General features: G+C 39.0%; 1 protein-coding gene across 3 annotated transcripts in view; it reads left to right on the forward strand.

The window, feature by feature from the left end:
- The window catches only part of LOC308189344 (uncharacterized protein), a 53,854-nt gene extending 33,776 nt beyond the window's left edge, over positions 1–20,078 (forward strand). Inside the window, exons 5-6 of one of the 3 annotated variants that reach the window (XR_013946309.1) lie at positions 7,131–7,261; positions 18,649–20,078. Coding sequence is in view for 2 of the 3 variants with exons in the window: in XM_080579292.1 (XP_080435418.1) it covers positions 7,131–7,149 (19 nt within the window). In the remaining variant the exon portion in view is untranslated. Of the gene's footprint in view, positions 1–9; positions 134–7,130; positions 8,924–18,648 lie in introns of those variants that run through there. The other 2 variants (XM_080579293.1, XM_080579292.1) reach the window with 2 other exon arrangements.
- Positions 20,079–23,144: the final 3,066 nt, after the last annotated feature.

A 23,144-nucleotide genomic window follows, 5' to 3' on the forward strand; every position in this document is an offset into this window, starting at 1 on the left:
TCTTTTCAGGTAAGAATCTGGATCATTTTCTGATCTGATAGAGCAGCATGAGCTATGTAAAGATGATGAAAATTGCATGCAAGCCATCAAATGGTGTAGTGTTTTTGCATGTAAGGTAATTCACTTTTGCCAAATGCAGTGCATTCTCCACTGCTTTACAGGGGACAAAAAACTGCTTGTAAGCCTTTCTCAGTTACATAAATACCAATGCTACTTGCTAGTCTTCACGCTTATTTGGAACTGTATGGTGAACTGTGCTGGTACTGTATGATATTGTCTGTGAACTAAATGGAACTTACTGGACAGTACTGGTTTTCTGACTGTCCTACCGGTCAATTTTGGTTACAGAATGTTTAACTCCCTCTGCAAGAGGCGTCAGGGAGTTGTTAAATGCTATAGCCCCACAGGTCATAATTTGACGGAACTGTAACTTTGCCTTAAATCAGTAATCAATGCTTTAGGGCTGTTGTAGTCACCCTGCATCACTTTGGACCCCACACAGAATGTCTTGAATGCAGTGGTGTGGCACAAAAAATGTGCTACTCAGTCCAGTGTTAATTTGCAGAAAAAATAACTTGAGCTATGCCTCTGAAACTGGAATATTTCAGTCTACAGTGCGGTAGTGTAGAGTTTACTTGCTTGTATATTAAATAAATCTAGTAGCAAAAATCAGAATGTAAACTACAGTTTTTAGAAATAATAGGTAAAATCACAGACTGGACAATGATCTCCTTTTCTTTTGGGGCTATCAGAAATGCAGCATCTTTTCTTTGCTATAGAAAGGCAAATACTAGTGCTCCATGGTCTTCCAAAATCTCCATTTGGTTGATTTTTTTTTCTTTTTTCTGCATCTGGGAATAATTTTAAAATAAGGTGTTGCTTTTTCAAAGAGGTGTTTGTATATATAGGTTTATATATGAAATAACTCCGCTGTTCATTGTCATGGAGCAGATTCTTCTCAAGAAAATGCATGAAATAGTTGGATGACCAGAATTTTAAGCAGATGGTATATTTTCTCCTGGTAACTACAGCAGGGTAATTATCCCTGTTCATGGATTGTGTCAGCCTGTGAAGTCTTTCAGCCCCACTGAACTGAGAGAGGCTATTTTTATCTGGCATCACACTCTAGAGGAAGATGTATTTTGGAGAGGGAGGGCAAAATACATTGTGTTAAGATAAATAAGCAATAACTTGAACTTTAATTTTAATCTCAATGCAATCAGTGGAACTGTTTTGAAGGCAGATTAACTTTGTGGTTGTGGTGGTTTTTTGTTGTTGTTTTTTTTTTTTTTTAAAAAATACTTACTTCAACGCAAATTGTGACAATTGAAAAATACCATAGAATATGGTAAAACTACTTTTTCAGCCTTCTCTCTCCCCCTTGACTGGGGGAAGCATACCTTTATCTTGTAGGTGGGTTTAAAAAGCGGTTCATTAGCAAACACAATTGCTTGTAAGGTAAATATTAAGAAAAAGTTGGATTGGTCCTGAGGCAGTGTTGATGAGTGAGCCAGTGTTCCAGCTCAGTACTGCTGGCACACCTCAGGTTGGTGCTGAGGCGAGGACGGCTGCTGCAGGCACTGCTCTGCCCCAGGAGGGGAGGGCTGGGCCCTAGGCACACTCAGATCCCCCCAAAACTGTGCATGACCGAGGGCATCAGGTGAGCCACAAAATAGCTTCAGAAGAGTTATAAGGATATCTGAGCAGAAGCAGCATGCGATCACTTTCTACAATAGTTCAGGTAGTTCTAGGGTGAGAGGGCTGAGGAAAAGGATCTCGGCAATCGGTTCTTCCTCTGGTGGTTTTTTCCTCAACAGCTTTGATGTGAAATTATCTGATAGAATTTGCATATGATATGAACTTAGTAGCCTGGTAAATAATAAGGAACATAGTTGCAGGTTACTATAAATACTTGGAAGCAGGATGTGATGATAACCGATTGCCTGTATCTTTAGAGTAATCAGAAGAATTAATGTCAACATTACTCTTTGTTCACGTTTTTCTCTCAATATTTGATAGAGGGGGAAAATGATTCCATCTGATTTGGAGACAGAAATACTGAAAATCAAAAGACAGGTTGTTGTTTTCACTTATTTTTAATGTTAATATTCAGTTGAATCTGACAACACTATATGAAATCTGGCAGCATTAACTCACATAAAATTGTCATTGATACTGATTCCAAAAGACAGAGCAGGATATATATATATTCCCTCAGGAAATAAAATAGCTGAAAATTTATTTTTGAAGACACTGAGAACTATCTGCTAATTTGTGTCAAATTCTGGCCTGCTGTTTCAGCCAGTTTCCTCCAAATGGAGGAAAATTTGAAATACTTTTCTTTGATAATATTTTAAACTAAATATGTTGACTCTGTTGGCTCACAGCTAGGTTATTTCAAAAAGTAACTTAAAGATTATTATGGTACTTGATGCCTAAGTATATCATTTCAGGTAGATCTGAAATGAGGGCTTCTGTTATTGTTCAGTTTTTTTCTCCATTACTGAAAAACCTGTATGTGTTTGGGAGGAGAGCCAAGAAAGCTCAGAATATGCTCTTCAGGTACATTACCACCACAGCAGGAACAGGGTCTACATTTGCAGAAACACTTGAGCTTGTGGTTTCTTTGGATAGTTTCTATTCTAAAAATAATGGAAGTTTTCTGATGGATGATAATACTTCAGTTGTGTTCTATGGTGGATGTTACTGTGGGCTTGTTTCACAAGCAGAGGACAGAAGCAGTATTGCAGATAAAAATGCAATATATGTTTGTTTTAAATCTTTTTTTGGAAGATAGCCCTTTTTTCCAATCCATTCTGAAATGAAATAGGGATCTTAGAAAGAGACCGGATAGTAAAAAAAACATACTTCATTATTAATTACAGAGGTAAGTTCTGCTTGAGATGTGAGGAGAGCAGAATGTTTTTGAGATGTTTTGAGCTGATGTGGACTTGTACAGTCCCATATTGCTTTCAGGGTCACTTCCCCACTTTGTCAGTGCCGCTGCTGACACCACTGTTTATGGAGCCTTTGGACTTCCCTCTCTGGCATTGCTGACGTGAGAAGCAAAGCTCTGGATGCATATGGATGTCAGGTTTTCTGGAGAAAGTGCCTGGCATTCTTGTAGGCTTAAAGACTGAAATTAGCCCTGTAGGAACCACTTTCCTGAGATTATGAAACAAATGGCCTTATTTGACTGAATGGGTGCTGTTGGTGCGTGTTGGGAAATAATGCAGGAGAATGTCATCCTTTGGTATGGGTTGTGATAGTTTACAAAAAGGGAGGGTGCGTTCATGCAATAAGTAATACAATGCACGACACTTCTAAGGCGGTTCTTCTTGCATCAGCTCAGCCAGCTCCAAATATTAAGCACACCACCTGTGCAGCATGTAACTTGAGCTCCTGAGGTACTGTCTGTCATCTTTGGAGCTTCAGTTTGTTCAGTTTGTTGTCCTTGTATTTCAGGGTATTTGACATCAAACAGATGGCTTGGAACAAAATAAGATTGATTATACTTCCTAAATCAAATTCTTGAACTTGGTGGTGGTGGGAAGTAGCTAGCTTTCTTGTTAGGGGGTTGCTTTTGTTTTGAAGTGGTATAAATAGTTACGGCTTACATCTTTAACCAACTCTGGTATTGTGGTTACTGAATATCTCAACTTTTTCATGTTTTGAAGTTTACAGGAGCTCTAGACTGTCAGCTCCTACTGAAAATTCTAGATTCTGTAATTAGGCTTGCATGCCTAGTATTAGGAAGTCATTTTAGGGAAATGTCTGTTACACGTAAGCAGTTGTATCTGATGTGTGTAGCACTCACTTCTTCCACAGTACAATTACATTTTATAATAGAACTATAATGAACTTACTCCACTGAAATGTCTGTGTCCAGTAAATATACTCAAACATCTACTAACTATGAAAAGGATTTCAGTCTAATGTGAGAAAAATTACCAAACTTTGGTGTAGAGGAGCCTTGTTCGGGTAGCTGCTATTTGGCACTTCAGAGGTGGGAGGTCAGGATATTTGAAACTGAAGATTACAGCAAATAAAGAATGTAGAGTGGATACAGGGGCAAATTCTTTTCCTGTACCCACATAACCCAACTAGTTGTAGCTAAAGACCTAACTTAATTTCAGATGAAATTGTGTTTTTTGTTGAAAACAGGGAAATGTGGATTGGTATGAGGGTGACCAGTATAAACTTTTTTGGTTCTTTTAATGGCACCACAATGCTCATCTTACTTGATATATTAAACCATACTGGAGCCAGTGAGACACTCTATATAACTTAAAACCAAGTCAAATGCAACTGTTTTATTATCTGCTATGCTAAATATTAGAATAGTGCAGAAAAACACTGGCATGGTGCAGCCCTTTATAACACTTACTCTATGTCATCAGTCTCTTTTCTTTTTTAATATATTTTCCTCCTCTCTATCATTGTTCTGGAGGAAGACGGTAAGCTGTGAGTTCCTTTTCCTTTTTTAGTTTCTATCTGTGTAATATGTGAATGATTCATTGAACAGATTTCATTCCTAAAATTAAACGTTTAATGATGGTTGCAAATCTTTCCCCCTTCTATTATGAGCATAAGTCAATCATTTTATGCAGGCGGCATGGGGTGGTGGCCTGCAGGTGTCTAAGAAACACTCTTAAACTCAACAGCATTGAAAGGTGAGCACAAGTGCACTGTGTACCTTTTTCATTCAGAGTAGTTCTTTTTTTTCTTGTCATTCTCACCATGTTGCTGCTGTTTTGAATCTCTCTTTTTCCTGTCTCTATACTATGACAGAGAAGGGGGGGGTGGAGGAGGTGTTTTATCCTGGCCTCTCCTTTAAAATAAATGAATAAATCTAGCCCATCTCTTTGATTTCTTTGCCCTAAGTTGCATTCATTTTCTAGAATACCTTTCATGTATGTCCTTTTCCTGCTGCATTATAGCTTATCAAGCTGATGTTTCTGGTTAAAATATTTCACAATAACATATTTCCTTAATGACCATTGGCCCTCTTTTTTTTTTTTTCCTTCAAAATTCTGGAAGTATTTTCCTCATAAGAGCGATACATCCCCATTTCTGTACCCTCACTTGTTATCCTGTGTCCCCAGTTTACACTCTGAAAAAGCTTGCAGTTCTAATTGTACTAAGGACTGCAGTGCCATATGGGTATATGCAACTAGTTTAAATCACAGAATCAGGGCAAATTAACCCAGGGTGCTGCTGAAGGTAGGTTCCTAATACTGTCTGGGAAATCTGTACTGCGCTGTGGTAAATAGCATAGCCATAATGAATAGCACAAATTAAATGCTATGCTAACTGGTGGTTAGGCATAACTGCTTAGTAAGCTTCTATCTACACAGGAACAATTTGGAGTACTCAGTCATGAACATCTGGTTACTGCTTTGCATTATATTTGATCTTTAGGGCCCTGTCTGTTACTTAGAAGCTGCCCAGGCTGATGGGGGCAGTGCCCATCAGTGCCCAGTCTTCTTTGTCTGTGAAAAGGTAACCTGAGCAGGCCACCCCTTCTCTCACACCGTGCTTTGGGTGGCTCCTGTGAGCAGCCTTGAGATCCCATTAATGCTACAAGCATGAAAGCTGGATTGCAGCTCAGACAAGCATCAGGGCAGAGCAAAACCAGTTCAACTACTTGGGTTTTTTCAGCTTTCTGATAGCTTGTGTAGCTATTTGCATCTTCTGGTTTGTTTCCTGCTCCAGAGCCCTCATGTAGTCAAGAGGAGAAGCTTTCCTATTCTGTTGGGGTCAAATGAGTAGAGAGCCATGTTCCTGGGAGCCTCCCTGACATCCTACCATGTGGGTGTGCTCCAGAGAGGAGAGATGTGTGAGGACATTGATCAGATCTCAACAGTTTCAAAAAGACAGAGAATATTCAAAAACAGCATAAAACGGATGCATGTCTTTCAATGATTTAGACACATAAGATGTTATTTTGTTGGGAAACACCTGAAAAGTAAGGTGATGTCTTTTGAGACTGGTTCTAGATTTTGGAAAACTCTCCCCCTAAGAAGAGCAAATAGTTCCGCAAAGTGGTATTAGCCAAGCTTAGATTTAAATATGCATTTATAAATTTAAAGATTTATAATTGAAAGACAGAATTGCTGAGTTTGTATGGTATAATATTTGAATTTGGGATTTTTCCAACAAGCCCAGGCTTCTTTTTCTGAGCTGTTGCAAATATTTGGAAGTAGACTGAATGGAGAGATTTAAAAGGGGATTTATCACATCCCAAGAGTTACTTGTTATTCTAAGTATTCTTTTTTTTTGTATAAATCAAAATAATAGACTATTCACCGCACCCATCTCTTCATTAAAATATCTATGGAAGCTGCTGTTCTTCTGACAGCAAAGCTTGCTTGCCACATGAATGCCTGGCAAGCAGAATATACCTCAGTAAAAATTAAATCGTTCCTCGTGCTGCTAGGTGCTTTACTACAGTATGCAGAGTTGAGTATGTGTGTGTGTTTTATTTACAGCAGAAGTCAACAGGCAGCAAAGAAAGGTGTAAATTTAGAGCATTTTAGTTACTTTTCACTATTCCTTTATGCAAATAATTCTTGCAGTACTCAGCATGAGGCAGCTTTCAAAATGCAGCAACCAACCTCTCATGGAGATGCTTGAAGCCCACACAGGGAATGTGGCTTCCGTTGGTTTTGATTAACTACCAGTGGGGGTTTGGAGCTCTATATTTGTAACCTTGGCATTATATGGCAAATGCATTCAATGTGCCTATGAGAAGCTGTTATGAGAAGTAAAGAGGTTTGCTTATTTAGTAGTTCAGTTTACCAAGATATGTGCTGTCATTCTTAGCAACAGGAACAATGGGAAACCTGTTGTTTTAATGGTAAAATCAAATGCCTGAAACACAGATATGAGAATGATCATTTCTAACATCATGTGATTCCTTCTCACATGTTTTTCTGTTAATCTTCATAGTTTTAAGCCAGATCTACTTACTGCTTCATTAAGGTTTATTTTTCTTCAGTTTATGAAGGTATGACTTTGAGCAAGGAGAGATTTTAATCCTGTTTGTCTTTTAAACTGTAAAAAAATAAATAGTCCTAGTTATTTGTACATATGCCATTTCAAAAATGACTATCATATTGCTTTACTAGGTCTTCTACAAACCTGTAACCAGATGTGTGCAGAAGGACGAATAGCGTGATACAGCTTTTGACATGGGACGAGACAATTCAGTGTAGCTGACATTGATGTCTTAAAGCTTTGGCTAACATGGAAAGCAAAGGTAGGAAAGGACTCTGAAAACACAGATTTATTCTAGATTTTTTTTTTAATCACTGATACTAAATATTTAGAACCAAAAATAGAAGTAAATTTTAGTGTTGCAGGAGATATTTTATTATGAGTCTCATTCATGTTAGAATTATATGGCTAGGGACTTCATCTTCTCTCTCCAGAGTTACTTGAATTAATTGTCCTGTTTAAATTTAAGCATGTAGGTTTCCTGTTTCCCAAATGGTGAAGCTAAACATTCTGCAAATATCTTTCCTTTAACTGTTCAGAGATCCTAAAGTAATTTTGAAGACAAGTGGAACTTGTGACTAAATGTAGGTGAACTCAGTTTGAAACCATAGGTTCCTATTGAAATCCTACAGTTTGTATGGAACCCATGAGCAGCTGAAAAGCTCCATGATAATCTTCTATTTTTCTCAGCTTCATGATAGCAATAGTCCATGCTTCTATTTGTGTAGCTTTGTTTTCCAAACATCTCCAGCCTTTAAAACTTAAAACATCTTGTCCCTTTCCTTGAGAGGATGTTGCCAGTTTTAATTTTCCAAATAATTCTGTGTATGTATGGAACTTGAGTTTTATTTAGAATACAGTAGCTTTTTGTTTGTTAGATAACCACATTTCCCATACATAGTAGCATACACTGCATAAAGAGGCTGACATAGAAAACATGAGGAGTAAAATGTGCATGCTTGCTTTTTTATAATTTAATCACAATGACAACTGTTGTGAAAAAGTACATCATATTTAAAAAAGAAAAAGGCATTTCTGCTCTAATCTTTCTTTTTACATAGTAGAGACGTAATCGTGTTATATTGTGATCTATAGTAAAATCTATGCACTTCAATATTCTAATTTTCTTGATTTATAATCCATGAAAACAAGTTGGATATATTCAAAAAAATAAAAAAATCAAGGAATACTTAAGGCAGGGTGTAAGGCAAAGTCCTAAAACCCTGAAATCTAAACCAAAAGAGCTGAAGGACTGATTTAGTATAATTTCCCATTTAGTGATTAATACATTAGTTAAAAGGCAAAACCAAAGTGGACGTGCATCACTGGCAATCTTAGCTGGCTAGATTCCTTATAGATCTTGTGCTGTTTTAATTAAATAATAATAAAAAGGCAAACAAAAGCAATGATTATTCAAGAAATGGCGTTATTTCATAACAGCTTTTTACTCTCATAAAGATATTGCTGACATACTCTAGACTGGCATGTTCTGCGTAACACAAAGTTCTCAGGCCAGTGTAACCTGTAATTTTCTACCATTTATGGAATATATAGTGAATGTTTGTCATTGCAATAGCTGCTTCTCTAAATGTGTTGATATTCAAGAGACTGATAACAGATTTGTTGAACTTGCTGGGTACCTTTACAAGGAACAGAGTTCAAGAGAAAACTGAGCAGTGTGTGTTTGGGTTGTGTGTAAAGAGCAACAGTGTCAGAAGTAGAACTGGACAAATCCAAAGAGAAATGAAACCTCATACATTAATTTTCCAAATAAAATGAGAAACAGTTCTGAAAGTGGTTGTGATGGTAGAAAAGTTTGCTTTAATACCCCAGAAGTAGCACAAGTCTGAGTGTGTTAGATTAACATTACAAAAAATTGTTGATACAACCGGTCTTCTGTAATTTGTCCTGAGTTGCTGCCTAAATCACCTAGCCAGCAAAGTCATCATGGTGCATTAACCATGCACCTCTTCACCTCTGCAGTGGTCTACAAGTGGGGGACTAAAGATGATTTATGATCACCTTCTGTGGTGCTTTGGAAGAGTCAGGAAAGAGTGGAAAGAAGTGCATAGCCTCTGCATCAATGGGATCAGCAGGAGTCTGCAAGATGAGGCAGGGAAGGAGAGGTAGGAAGAATGTGTTGGAGTAAGTGATCTCTTACTGCAGTGGGGTAGGACAGCATGCCCATGTGAGGTACCTCCCTTGTTTGTTTTACCAATGCTAAAACTTATCGGGGTTTGGAACTAATAAAGAAATGGTAATCTGAGTAGTCACAGAGCTGTAATACTGAAATATTACTACTGAAAGCATTAGTCACATCAAATACTCATCAGATAATCCTCAGAATGAAACACTGGCATTAATCCTTTATCGGATGATTTCAGATGCAGGGGCCTACTTTATTTCTTTGTATTGATTATTCACTCCCAACCCACCTACCCCCTTCTTCAGACAGAAATCTTTCTGGCATCAGTAAAGACCATAGGACACATGTAACTAAGCGGTTAAAATAATGCATTGATCTTCTCCCAGCAAATCCTTTCTTCCATTGGACACTTCCCTGTGAAATGTTTTGATCTGGGTTGAACTGTATCCTAGATTATACTGCAAAGTCAGATGTAGTGGGGAGGGAGAAAATTATTTTCCTCCTTTTTTGGGAAAAGGTAAAATGACCACACTCCATTCCCACCTTGTATTAAGATTGCTCCCAAGATCAAACCACTGATGATACAAGAAGGAATGAAAATAGTTAACTACCAGCCACAAGGTGACAAAACCAACTCTTTCAGAATGGTTTTCTCCAAACCAGTAACCAGGAAACCAGATGTTGACTTCTTCCTTGAAGAAACTGAAAGACTTGGCAAAGATTTGTGATAATTAATCTCTTGACTTAGAGGTACCTAAATACGGCAGTAATTTCCTACTTTGTATTAGCCAAATGTTATCACTCCTTCTAAGATTAGAAATACACTGTAGTCTTTAGTATGTGCTAGAAAAAGCACAGGTTTTTTCAGCACTTGCCTTACCTGTGAGATTCATTACTACTTTGCAAAGTCCCAAATTCACTGCATGCTGCATCTTCAGCTGAGTTTCTCATTTTTGTGGTGGTGTCTTAAACTTTAATTCTTGTAAATTGATGTAAAGACTACCTTTGCTTTGCAGCTAAGATCTAGTTTCTTGTTCTGAGCCCAGTAGCTGGAACTGAGTACTATAAAAAGAGCATTCCCCTTCTCATCAGCAAAGTAGGTAGAATAGAGAGAGCTTAAGAGGCCTTTATTTGCAGCTTTCTTCTTTACCATTAAACTGGAGCTTTGAAGGTGTGCTTGGCAGTTTGTCTGTGTTCTTGGCTGTTTTCTGCTGCGCTGTGTCATGTCTTTGTAGCAAATATCGTTGCATCTTTTTAGTTTGAATACTTCAGGTCTCCTGTGCTTTCTGATGTGTTCATATGCTCTCATCTGCAATTTATGTCTGCAGCACTGGCTGAGTCTTGTAGGCTGTCTTGCATGTCTGTGTTCCAGTGTAAGGCTTCCCTTCGCAGTTATTCAAATTGTTTATTTTCCAGTGGGCTCCAGCTCTGTCTTTGCAGATGAGCAAAGGTAGATCAACTTAAAGCTACTAAGGCGGTTGGGACTAATTGCACAGGTATTAGAAACATTACCATTACGTTTACATAGTGTTAGAAATGATTCAGATAGTTTCATGTCTGCTCCTTTGCGTTTCCTTTTGAGAAAGATTTGCGCCACCTGGAGGCAACTCAGTGAAGGCGAGAGAGAGAAAAAAAAACTTTTGCGATGTATACCCTAATATTTCTCCTCAAGCTCATATATTTTACTGCTGAATGCCCATCTGAGGAGAACATAACAGCTGCCCTGTAGGAGAGTCCATGTATTTCGTGTTGCTTCATCAAAGAGTTGGAAAATATCATCATTTCCCTTGGCACTTGGCAGATGGGTGTCAGAGTACAGTCGTCTCTGCTGTAAAATGATGCTACTGTTGGATTGCTTCATTAAGTGTCCTAATATTAAAGTGATTAAAGCTCTAATTGTTTCTCTTTGGAAGTTGTTACCCTTCTCTTAAGCAGTGGTATGTGTATGATAGGTAGCATGCAGATCTGTTTAAATAACAAAATTTGTATTGTAAACGAACGGGAGAACTGAATGATAGAAACTAATGGCAACAGAATTGTGACCTGGAATAACCTACTCCATCCCCTGAATGCTATTGTGACTATTTACTTCAAACAGGTTTTCTAGGCTCACTTTAATTTATTCCGTCAATACAGTGTTAGCTATGTCCTTTGGGATATGACACCAGCATGATATGGTTCTCACCCACTAGGTGCTCTCTTTCCCTTATCTTGCAATGGGTATAACTCCCAGTACTACCCCTGCCTTCTCTTTATTGACCTATTTGTACTCTAACAGCAAGAGAGCAAATTCGATTTACTGAAATAAACATAGAAAACAAACCCTGTGTTTTAAAAGCTAATTTAATTTAGATTCCTTAATAGGAGATGCCTAAATGATCAAGGGTACAGATCACTTAGGGCCTGGAAAAAATCTTATCACATCTCTTGCAGGTGTACAAAACAGTAAATCATTTCTAAACTAGTTTCCAAGAAAAGATTTTCTTTTTTAATCTGTGCTATTTAAGTCCATGATTCTCGTAACTTGGATAGATTTCCTGGCAAAATGTACTTTGTAATTAGAAGCAAAGGGGTATTTCAGGGGTCATTTCAATTTGTACAGGACCACTTGCTGGTTAATATGTACATTCAGAATATAAAGGTAAATACAGTTTGTATGATGTGGGTTAGAGATGGTGATGAAAGACCACAGAGGTTCTTTTAGAACTGCTTACTCTCTTGTAAAAGTGCGTAATGATTTGTGAAAACTGTATCAAGGGGTAATATTAAGCAAAGTCTTCTAGTATACTTTCATCTGTCATTCTTAGGCAGCAGTGAAAAAATCTTATTTCTTGCTTTCAGTATGAATGTCCATCGGTCTCTTTCGGGATGTTGATGCAGATGGTTCTGGTCCTGTTCTGAAACCTGCCAGGCTATGCCTCTCCCTCACACTGAAGTTGTTCAAACTCTAGTAGTGAACAGTAAAAGGAGAAGAGGAGACATTTTATAGCCCTATGGCAATTTTACATACGACTTGTACAGAGAATTGTGTGGGCTTTAAATGTTACTCATCCTGACCTGGATTCAGCTCTGTTGGGATGTTATCATCTTTCCTTTTCTTTCAACAGTTTGCATCTGCTCCTCAGCACCACTGTTTCCATCCCTCTCTGCCTCCTGTTTTTATCCTTTCCTTCCCACCTGCTCCACCTAGTGCTCTTGCTCATCACATTGTTTTGTGTTTCAGTTAAACCCCAGTGCCTTTCCATCCCCTCAGTGGAGGCAGACCTAGACTGCCCTGTAACATGTCTGAGTGGAGAAAGATCTTCTCCTCTCACTTACTGCTTTGAAAAAATGATCTCCCTTCAGGCACCCTCATAGTTTGGAGGGAGATTGCCATATTGAAGGTTATTTTACTGTCCTCACTTGTATTCTGTCATTAAAAAGTTTTTTAATGTTTTTATATCCTCCCCATACTCAGATTATTATAAACAATTTTACTTATCATTGTTTGGCACTCCAAAATATGCAAGATAAAATTAACTATTCAAAAAACTACCCAATGAATGCTGTCATCACCATAGTGGATTTAATTACTGTGTTTTATTAAGATGTGAGAAAAGCTGGCAAATCATTGTTTTATTCCTTGAATTATCATACAAGTAGATTTCATTTGTTCCTAAATGCCAAATGGAAAACAAAAAGTGGATTCCTTTTCCTCTTTGCCTCTAAGTAGGCTCATTAATTTCAGCAGGGTAGGACTAAGAAATTGCCTGTTCAGAGGAACGTTTCATGCTGTTAAAAACCTGTTTTGTCTACCCACTGAGAGTCTTAACATAATTCTTCTTCTTTTGGGCCATTTATATGAAATGTTAGTGTTTCTCGTAAGCAGACTAATTCAGCTCTCCTATAATTCAGTGCATCAAATCTAATTTTTTTCAAAAGCCTGCATTGTCAGTAGTATCTTAAGTTTACACAATGATTTGCTGCTCAGTTAAATTACTCCAACAATAAAACTAGGAACATCTCACTTAATACGCATTTCAAGTAAAAAAAAAAAAAGTTGAAATTGAGCTATTGGCAGAATACATGCTATGACTCTAGATGAACAGAGACACTTCTGTTTTCCAATACCAACAGTGGTCATAAAACTAGATTCCATTCAGATTTCAAAAGTAAGTGATAGCTTTGGATACTTCTCATTTTGGAGGTCTTTGAAGCTTACCCCTGAGAGACTTGATTCTTGGCACGTTTGGAGAAGAAAGGTGTTCTAAAACATATTGACTTTGATACCCTATATGTGGAAGTGCCTTGCATTATTAGTGATTCTAGGAAGCAGAGGTTTACATTACCACTGGACAAGTCTGTCCAGCAATTCATCGTCAAGAGAACACCTGCTTGTTCTGTTGGCTGTGCCGGGGGTGTGAAGGTAGTGGGCCACAAGCAGTGAGCCTGCAAGAAAGGGATGAAAACTTGAGGCAGTGATAAAGCGTGGGCTGGTAGGGGATCCTGGTATCAAATGTAAGCCGTCCTGGCCTCATGACACTGCCATGCAGTAAAACTGGCTAGAGATAATTTTGATCTGAACAGCAAAGCAGACTGCCTTCAGCACAGCCCCAGTTTACTCACTGTTCACGAATATGAAAAGAGTTGTAACTTCCTTCTGTGTTGCATTGCTCAGGAAGAAAATCAATAAATGAGATTTTTACTACATTAATGAACAGCAGTTCTGACACTGCCCAGCACGGAGAGCAGTGCTGGCTCTGGGCTCTCGAGGACCTTGTGTCCATGCAGGGAAGCAAGAAAACATGTTCCCACAAGCTGGGCTGTGAGAGCTTGGTGCTGGTTCAGGTTTATTGTTGGGTCCACAATGAATCAATTGCTAACAGGATGCCTGTTGGAAATTACACCTTGTGAGTGCTTCAACTCTTCCTCTAATGTCTACTGGACTAGCTAACAGGCAGTCATTCTTCCCTCAGTCCTGCATCCTGAGGCTCTGTCGTTATGTGGGGTTCCACATCTCTTGTTTTTCATGGCAGTTTCTGCCGAGTTCATAGAGTTGCAGGAAGGAACTTGCAGCTATGAAAACTTATTTTATCCCTTAGAAACATGAGAAATCAGGTTGGAAGGACTCTAGGTTGTGAAGTTCTTTTCTCCAGTCATCTTAGGGTGGTCATTTCCATGTAACCATTGAAATGAGCTCTCTAGGAATGTTGCTAGCCACGGCTTGTATCATACATTTTCACATACCTTAATTTTATACTCTTGTAGCTGAAAAACCTGAGATTGCAGGGGCTTTATTAGAAACTACTTTAGTAATTCTGGAAGCCAGTCTCTACATTGTGAGAAGACCCCTGCACCCTGTTTGTAAATCTCAGGAAAACTAATTTGAAGTTTAATCCATCTTGTCTTTGCTGAAATAGTTCAGGAGATTTTTTTAAATACCTTCTAATGTTTCAGTGTATCTGGAGGAAACATACCTGAGTTTATCAAATACAGGCTTCCTGGCACTTAAGGCTTTTCTGCAAATGAGGTGTAGGAACCCTAGTTGCTGAAGTAACTCTGAAAATCCCACCTATTTTCTAGTGATTTTTTTTTTTTTAAAGAAAGATAGTAAGCATTGCTTGAAATTTTAATCTATGAATTCAATTCTCTTCTGCCATTGCAGAAGTATTTAAGGAACAGCTTCCAGTGAGTGGTTTAATTTTGTTGGCTTGTTCATCAATGCCAGCTCTGTGCTTTCACACTGATCTAACCATCTGATAGTAATTAAACTACTCTACACAGTCGCCTCTACGATGTTACAATACTACTCTGAGACTGAAACAAGGCAGTTCTGGAATAAAATTTAACTCTGACATAAAACATTAATGGAGGTAGAGAGCTTCTCTCTGCTGTTTCCCATAAGTCTCCAGAATTTAGATTACCAAATGAAATTGAAGATGTTAGTGAGCTTGTTTAACTTTCATTGAGTCTGTTTTAATAGATGTGTTGTTTCAATAATAGTAAAAAGCAGCATAATTATCTTCCTTAGCATTAAATGTCTTCTACTTTATTTCATCCTTGCTAGAGTTACCTTGAAAAGAAGAGGCTTTGGTCTGAACTCCCAGGCCAATTCCTGCATGCACAGATAGGATTTCACTGTTCTTACTTAGCAACTGCCGCTTGTGCCGACTTTCACCTCATTCAGGGCATGACTGGGCTGTTAAAGTGAGGCCTGCAGCATGCCTCACTTCTTTCCGAAACCTCAGATATGAGAGAGCATATGATATCTTACATCATGTCTCCATCTACTTTGCTGGACTAGGCAGGAGAAATGAGGAATCTCTCCCTGGTCCCCTTGGTGCACTTGGAAATGAAATAGTGTCCATGCCTGGACAAATGCAGTGCAATGGCATGGTAAAACTGAAGCTAACCACCAGCAGACACTATGATGTGTCATAGGCTCTCCTCCATCTCCTCATGATGCTTGGCCAGAGGCTGGCTGGGGGTTATGGGATGTGTTTGGAGTCAGCAGGGATTGAGGGTGCCCCTGGCGTGGTGCTGCTGCTCTGCCCTGGGTTGGGAGGAAGAGCCCAGCCAAAGCAGAGCAGGCGCCTGGCATTGTGTTCAGGAAGAGGCTGCTCTTCAGGCTCTGTGCTTCACCCTGGGCCAGGTTCTGGCTGCTGTATGAGCAGTGTGAGTATGAGCAACATGAGCTGGGACTGAGCACTCCTGACTTGTGAGATTGAAGAAGGTCTGGATGGCGTGCAGCCAAGAGGCAGAGGCTCACATGCTGAATGACATGGGTCCTGATCTTGGCAAGGATAAAGCAGCAGTGACACGTTGCATGGAGCTGGAGCTACAGCAGCCAGTGTTCGTACATGGAGGGGTCTAAGGACCCCTTTGGCCTCCACTGTAGGCAGCAAGGATAAAAGTGGTGACAGCTCTCGTGCTATAAGCAACTTGCTTCTGAGTGCATTGCATTAGCATACTGAGGCATGACACTGAGCTTGACTTAGTTTACTTGGCACTGTGCAAGCCCGGGAACTTTGGGTATTTTCTTTGCCCTTTGTGTCTTACAACCAAAATAGGTGGTAGAAAGTGTGGGACTCAAGACCAGACAGTCTTTGGCTGATCAGGGAGTGAAATCTTGAATCTCCTGGCTTCCATCTCAGTACACCAGGCACCAGAGCTCCTTATGCCTGCAGGGTCTCATGCTGCAGTTGTTGTAGGATCTGTGGCTCAGCTTCCCATAGCAGTCACTATACAGCCTAAATTCATTCTTGGGAATGTACAGGATCTCTATCCTGCAAGAAGTTTGGTTTCCTATGCAAGGTGCCTACAGCTGATTTTTTTTTTTTTGGACATCATGGGAAGGAGAGGAAGTTCTAATGTCAGTTTTCTAAATTCATTTTTTTAATATGGTCTCTATGTCCGTATGTAACTAATCAGTCTCAAATGTTGCTCAGAAAACAGTCAGGACATAAATGTTAGCTAAAGGTGGGCTATTGCATAGAAAGTCAGACTTAGAAGGTTAATAGTACTACTTACATCTTACTTAATTTGGATGACTTAATGATGACTACAATGTAGTGATATTTGTGCACCTCTGAAGTTTTTTAATATGTATAATTAATATGGAGACAGCCTACTCTTTTAGTGATAATCAGATTAAATTTCATAGGACCTCACTCGGTCTGTATAAAACTGCGTCAAAATGTTTACCTTCCAGTAATGCTGGAAAACTTCAGGACAATATCATTGTCCCTCATTTCACTGTCCCTTGCTTTCTGCATGCCCAGGTTGGGAACTGAAGGCTTCATTGCTGTCAGAGAGTGCTGTCAACAGTCTTTAACCCAGGCCTCCCAGGGAAGCCACAGTAGACTCCTATTAGTAGATGTTAAAATGACAGCTCTTCCCATAGAGAACTAGGAAGGTCTCAGAGTATTTTTTCCCTTTCTCATGAGTGTAAGGAATAGTAGATATAAATGTATATTCATTTATGTATGTACACATAAATCTGTGCATATATATGTGTGTAAGAACATAACTAGGGAGCGACAATTAACAACTTTGATTACTTTTCCCTATGTTTTATGCTATTGCGCTAGTCTTTATGAAGGGCTAGGGATTTTCTTTGCTTTGTTTTTAATGCATAAAAACAGAGAAAGGTGCAGAAATAAACAATGGTTATGTTAATATGCATGCATCCCTGCTAAACTCATTTCTTTTCCACCTAGCTCCTCTTTGGAGTATGTGATAAGTGCAGAAACCTTTCTGATAGCTTAAACAAGCATACAGTACAGCAAACAAATATTTTTGGAACGGTACTCATGACAAGCTTTCTCTTCTGAATTATGTATTAGCAGTACCAAGTACATTGTTTAGGTAAGTTGCATATCCACAACAGTTCATAGGGCATAAATGGCTGAAAAGCTTCACAGAGTACTCAGGGCTGAGATGCTCATTTCTTTTTTGGCATTAATATTCTAGTCTATGCAAAAATTATATATTTTAGTGTCTGCATTTTTTTTTCCTCTAACTCTGACTGCATGTAGTCCTTGAATGGTTTAAAAATGTATGTGTACTGCCCTGGGATTGCCTACAACTGCCTGCATTGAGATGCAGATGGTTTTCAAGCAGCTAAACTGCTTTTAGTTAATGCATTTGAGCTGTATCTGCTGACAGTTCCTCCTTCACCATTTTGTTATGTGTATTTTATTGAAAAAACACTTGCCTTTCTGCTCATTAGTCAACAGCAATTTATAGAGGATGTGAGGGTAGCAAACACAGCTCCAGATTACAAATACCACTAAGTCCGGGTGTACTCAAACTCGGGAGTAAATTTTGGGAATGTGGTGGTGTATTGTTATGTTAACCCACTGGCAGATCAGACCGAAGAAATTAAGCTTCTTCCCTGACCGCGTGTCATTTGGGGTGATTCCCTACAGGCAGCCAGGCTGGCAGGGAATTGCAATACTGGCCGGGTTTTTTACTTAAATGATGAGGCTTGGCACAGGAATGCTACCAACTCTGGATGCTTGTACTCCTGTACTTCTTGCAAGCTTCCACATGGTGGCACAGACGGTTCACTCTAACAAACCCCTCCATCGGGCTGCAGGGGGAAGAAAACCTGGCAATTTAAAATCTGGAAACGTCCTATTAGCTAGCTATGAGACTGGAAAGTGTGCAGGGTGCTGCTGCCTGTTGAATCCCCCTTTACCTTCTGGACCCTCCAGTGCCTCCTTGCAATACTTGTAATACTGATGATACGTTTCTCAAGGAAAAAATGTTTTTGAAAAGTAATGTTAGCAGTGGATTCTATATAGTCAAATTTTTACTTCTCCTTGTTGAAGTGGTTAAACCTTAGCTGTTTTCCAAATTTGTTCTCTCACTCTGTAAACAATACCTGCAAGCAATTGGGGGACAGTAGGAAAAACTTCTGCTTCTGTAACTTTCTAGAGGAAGATAAAATCTCCACCTATGAATCCAGGTACAAAAGACATCACATCAGTGGGAGCTGGCATTGATTTGCTCCTCTGCAGTGTTGCTGTGTAATGATGCTGTTCCATGAAGCAAACGTTGCACGTTGCCAGTCCTGCATGCTAAGTGCGTATTGTGGGTCTGTCTGCAGCCCCCTCAGCAGTGGAAATCTGAAGGCTTGATAGTCATTGTCTGTATCTTTCCCAGCAGCAGCAAAAGGCTTGATTTACAGGAAAAGAAAGTCACTGAGAAGTAAAGCTGCATCTCCTAAGAGACTTCATTTTGGACTTCAGGATCTTAAAATGTAGACCTGGTTTCCACCAATGTACCTATGAGGAGGTTTTGAGACTGGGTTGTGAAGTTAGTGGCATTGTCTTGTGCTGTACCAAGTGCCAGTAAAACAAGGCTGTAAATCTCTGCAGCTCTCTTTGGGTTGGGAAATGCTCCTTCTTCCTAAATCTCCTCTTCTCTCTGTAGTCCTTATCTTAAGGAAATAAGCCTCAGGTTCTGTCTTGCACAGAAAGCTCTTGATCTGGCATTTCCTGGTGCCGTGGGGAAAGAAGGTCTGGCCCTGCTGTTTTGCTCTTCTCTAGACCTGTGATGTTACCAAGAGCAGAATCTGGTCCTGCTGGGGGTTGATATTAGATTTATACCCCCAGTTCCCCCACCCAGTGTCCTTCTCAAAAGAAAGACGAGTTAATGCTTGTGCCTCCTTGTCCAGGCCACTTGGCCCTCCAGTAGGAAGATGAGGACATGTTTCCATCAACGTTACTGAGACCACTGCCACCCAGGCCCTTTGGAGGCTCATCCTTGTTCTGTGTGGTGGCAATGATGAGGGAAAAGGCTGAGAAGAACAGGGATGGTGGAAGAGGGGGAAGAAAAAAGCTCAAACCCTTGAGCAAAAATGATGCAGGCAGAGTTCAAAAAAATAAAAACATCAAAACAATACTGAGACACAGAGAGGCTAGACAGAATCCTTATTCTTGCTTCATTTCATATGAAATATTAATGTGAATTATTGGTGGCTAAGGAGCTGTTTTTTCTTTCAGGAGAATCCTTTAAGGGTTAAGAAGTTGAAAATGTTCTTAAATTGCTAGTAGATAAATAGTTGAATCAATCAAACTATTCTGATTTTGAAACATTTTTCTGTTGCATTTTTTTCCCCAGTATTAGTGTGCTGAAATGTCTAGACAAGAAGACACAGAAAAATAAAATATTTCCTTTTGAAACTGTAATACTGGGGCATATCAACTTTATTTTTTTAATATTAAAAAATCCCTGTTTAATCTAGAGACTCATTAAAAATGATCTTTTTCTCATCACCAATTCTGTCAACTCTACTTAAAATGTTTTGGCAGCAAATATCTGACCTTCTCTGCTTAATTAACATTGTAAGTCATTTAAGATTCCTTTGTGTTGTTTGATGCCTGTAGAGACTTAACAAATGTGGTTATTTCTGATAAATGGGGAAGTCCCAGGATTTTCTCACCTTTCCCACCATAATGCAAAATAAAAATTACTCCCATGAAAGCTCAAGGGGTATAAGTTTGCCTCCAAAAGGCAGAGGGAGGAAACAGCCTTGCAGCTTCCTACGTTGGACTGTCCAACCTGAAGTTGTCCTAACCTAAAGCCTTGCCATACATTTTTTTCCCTTTAACTTGCATGGAGTCACACAGAAGGTAAACAAACTGATTCTTTTCCAAGCTGTGGGAGAAGCTAAACACTAATATTTGTATTAATGCCTTTAACTACTTGGGAGGCACTAAATTAATGCACTGGCTGTTTGAATTAATACCTAGGTGGCATTAAGTCATTAATTTCAGTACTTGTAAAATGATGAGCAGTGACTGAAACACACAAACAACACAGTCAAGCAATAAAAATAATAATTAAAAAAAAATAGCTCCAAACCTAATGCAACCTGCCCGCTTGTAGCAGCCAAAGCCCCTTGGCCTTTGCCTCTGCCTGCTCAGCCCAAGGGAGTGGAGTCTGCTGCCGGGTTGGTAGACCCCGGAGATTGGCCAAGGATGTGTCTCACACGTTGGGCGTTGCCCTGGTGTGGCTACTCAAAAAATCTGAGGAGAAACTCAAAGAAAATGAAAAACCTCGATTAGAGCAGAGCAAAGAGGTTTGTCCAGTGAGCCTGGAGCAGGTTTCCACCATCTAAATGACCTGTTCAGCCCCCCTGTGACTTCTCAAGTGCTCTTGTGGAAAAGTGATGCCAGGAGCATGCTACAAATGTCACCATTTTTTTCCTACTGAGATTGACGGAGTCAGAGACAGCATCTGTGAAGTGAAATTACAGCTCTCAATGTGTCCTACTCTATCTTGAAGGAAATTTCAAGGGATATCTTGGAACCACTCTCAGTAATTTTTAATCCACTTGTTACTGTAGAAATTAATTAAGAGATTATGAAAACTGCAGTGTTTAGAGGTGTTAGCTTGAACCAAACTTCCAGCATGAGTTCATGCTCAGACTACCTAACTAAACCAGTGGGAGTAGAGTTCCACTGTGCCTTTTGGAAAAAAATAAAAATAAAAAAAAAAAGAAAGTATTTGGTATTAAATAGTTGTAATGTTTTAGTAATAAAGAGAATAGTAAGTGTGTAATTGTGGTCTCCAAAGTGTTTATGTACACCTCTAGAACCGTCTTGAATAACCATTGTGATGAATATTACAATAAGAGTTAAGACAACATTGTTTGGTTTGGAGTTGTCATGACAGAGTTGTACGTGCTCTACTTCTTTATTCTCATTTGATGTCATATAATCATCTTAGGGACCACGTACATTTGAAAAGGAAGCTGGGCTCCTGATATTAAGAAAGGTAATATGACGTATGTTATCATTCTGCTTAATTAGCCTTAAGAAACACCAAGTCATTTTAAAGAGGAAATGCTTTCAGATTAAAACTATAAATACTTTTCTGCAACTTTTAATGTTTGATTTACAATGAGTACACAAAGATAACTTTCTTCTAAACTGAGGTACCCAAGACCCTGGCTACACACCCCCGAGTGAGAGCTGGGTGCTCTCCAAAATGCCTCATCCATGGGGAAGAGGTCCGGGTATGTGAGCCAGAAGGGCTCTGGGGTTCTGCGGCCAGGTGCCTGATTTAAAGGACTGGTAGATTAATGCCAGTCTTTATACCACAGCTGCTCTTCTTGATATCACTGTGACACCTAAATATTGTCTGGTGGAAATTCTACCAATGAGATAAGTCTGGAAATTATTTCTTTAATCTAATTTTATACTGTGTAATGACTATTGCCACATTCAAGGTTGCAGATCCATTTATTTAAATGAATGATATGTATCCACTTAGAGCAATTACCAGGAAGTCAGTGAAACCCACTGATCGGTGTTACAGCCAGAAGATAGTTTGGACTATTTAAAAGATGAAAATACTTGAAAGGTCTCAACTGTTATTTTGACACTTTCAAAAGGAAATTTGGGAAAAGTGTGTGCAAAGGCAGAGGAGGGAAAGGAAGGGAAACAATGATTAAGACACCTAAAACCTTTACTTACAGAGAAATTAAGTGGTTCAACTGATTTGAACTCCCCTTTTTGAGAGTACACAGGGGAAGCAAATGGATGGGAAGGTGGGAGATGCAAGAGGTTCAGCTGATAAGAAACCTCCTTTTCTTGAGTGAGTGGGTGGGAAAACTGGTCAGAGAACTAAGAAATCTATTATGCTTCTAACAGCTTTAGCTGTTGTGAATCCTGCCAGTCTACTCGATGGAAATATGGAAATGTACAGGGTACTTTGCATACATATAGATAATGCTATGTTGTACTCAGGCTTTACAATGTACTTTGAAATATGTACAGTCATTTGACAGGAGAAATAAACAGCAAATATTAAAGAGCACCAACTACAAACTTTGAATATTAATTCAAAGTATAAAGACAAAAAGTTTAGTCTCTAAGCACAGATTTAAATCTATCCTCACAGACGATAAAATAAAGTCTTTACAACTCATGCAATGTAGGTGTTTGCAAAACCTCAGTCACCTTATTACTTTTTGGGGAAATGATCAGTCATCAGGCAGCAAGGATTAAAATACTCATTTGAAAATATGTATTACTACTGGTGCAGGGACAAGTCTTCTGAGACAACTAAGTTCCTTTCAAAGCCAAGTAAAACTATTCATAAACTCAGTTTAAATTTGACCTCTGGTTTCAGTGAAAAAGAGAACTGAAAAACATTTGGAAAATCCACATTTCTAATTTAAACTTGAAGGTCAAATGCAGCTAAAGCTAGCACAGAAAATAAAAGCAGATAGTATCAAGATTAATGATTCAGGAAAAATTCAACTCTTTTGGGGAGGAGAAGGGGTATCCTGAATAACTAACTAAGAATTACTTTTTGTTTCAGCAACTGAATTAAAACTCTCACTGATGGGGCCACTAGGAGGCCAATTAGCTTGCTGCTGTGGTTCAATTCAGAGGAAAAAAAAAAAAAAGTTAAAAACTTGAGTATAGAGAAGTGTCAAGAAAATAAAAGAATTAAAGAGAAGTAGTTAGCTGATTCAATTCTGATTGATTTCATAGCCACT

Source organism: Anser brachyrhynchus, assembly GCF_964034855.1.
Source record: "Anser brachyrhynchus genome assembly, chromosome: 2".
Lineage (NCBI taxonomy): Eukaryota > Metazoa > Chordata > Aves > Anseriformes > Anatidae > Anser > Anser brachyrhynchus.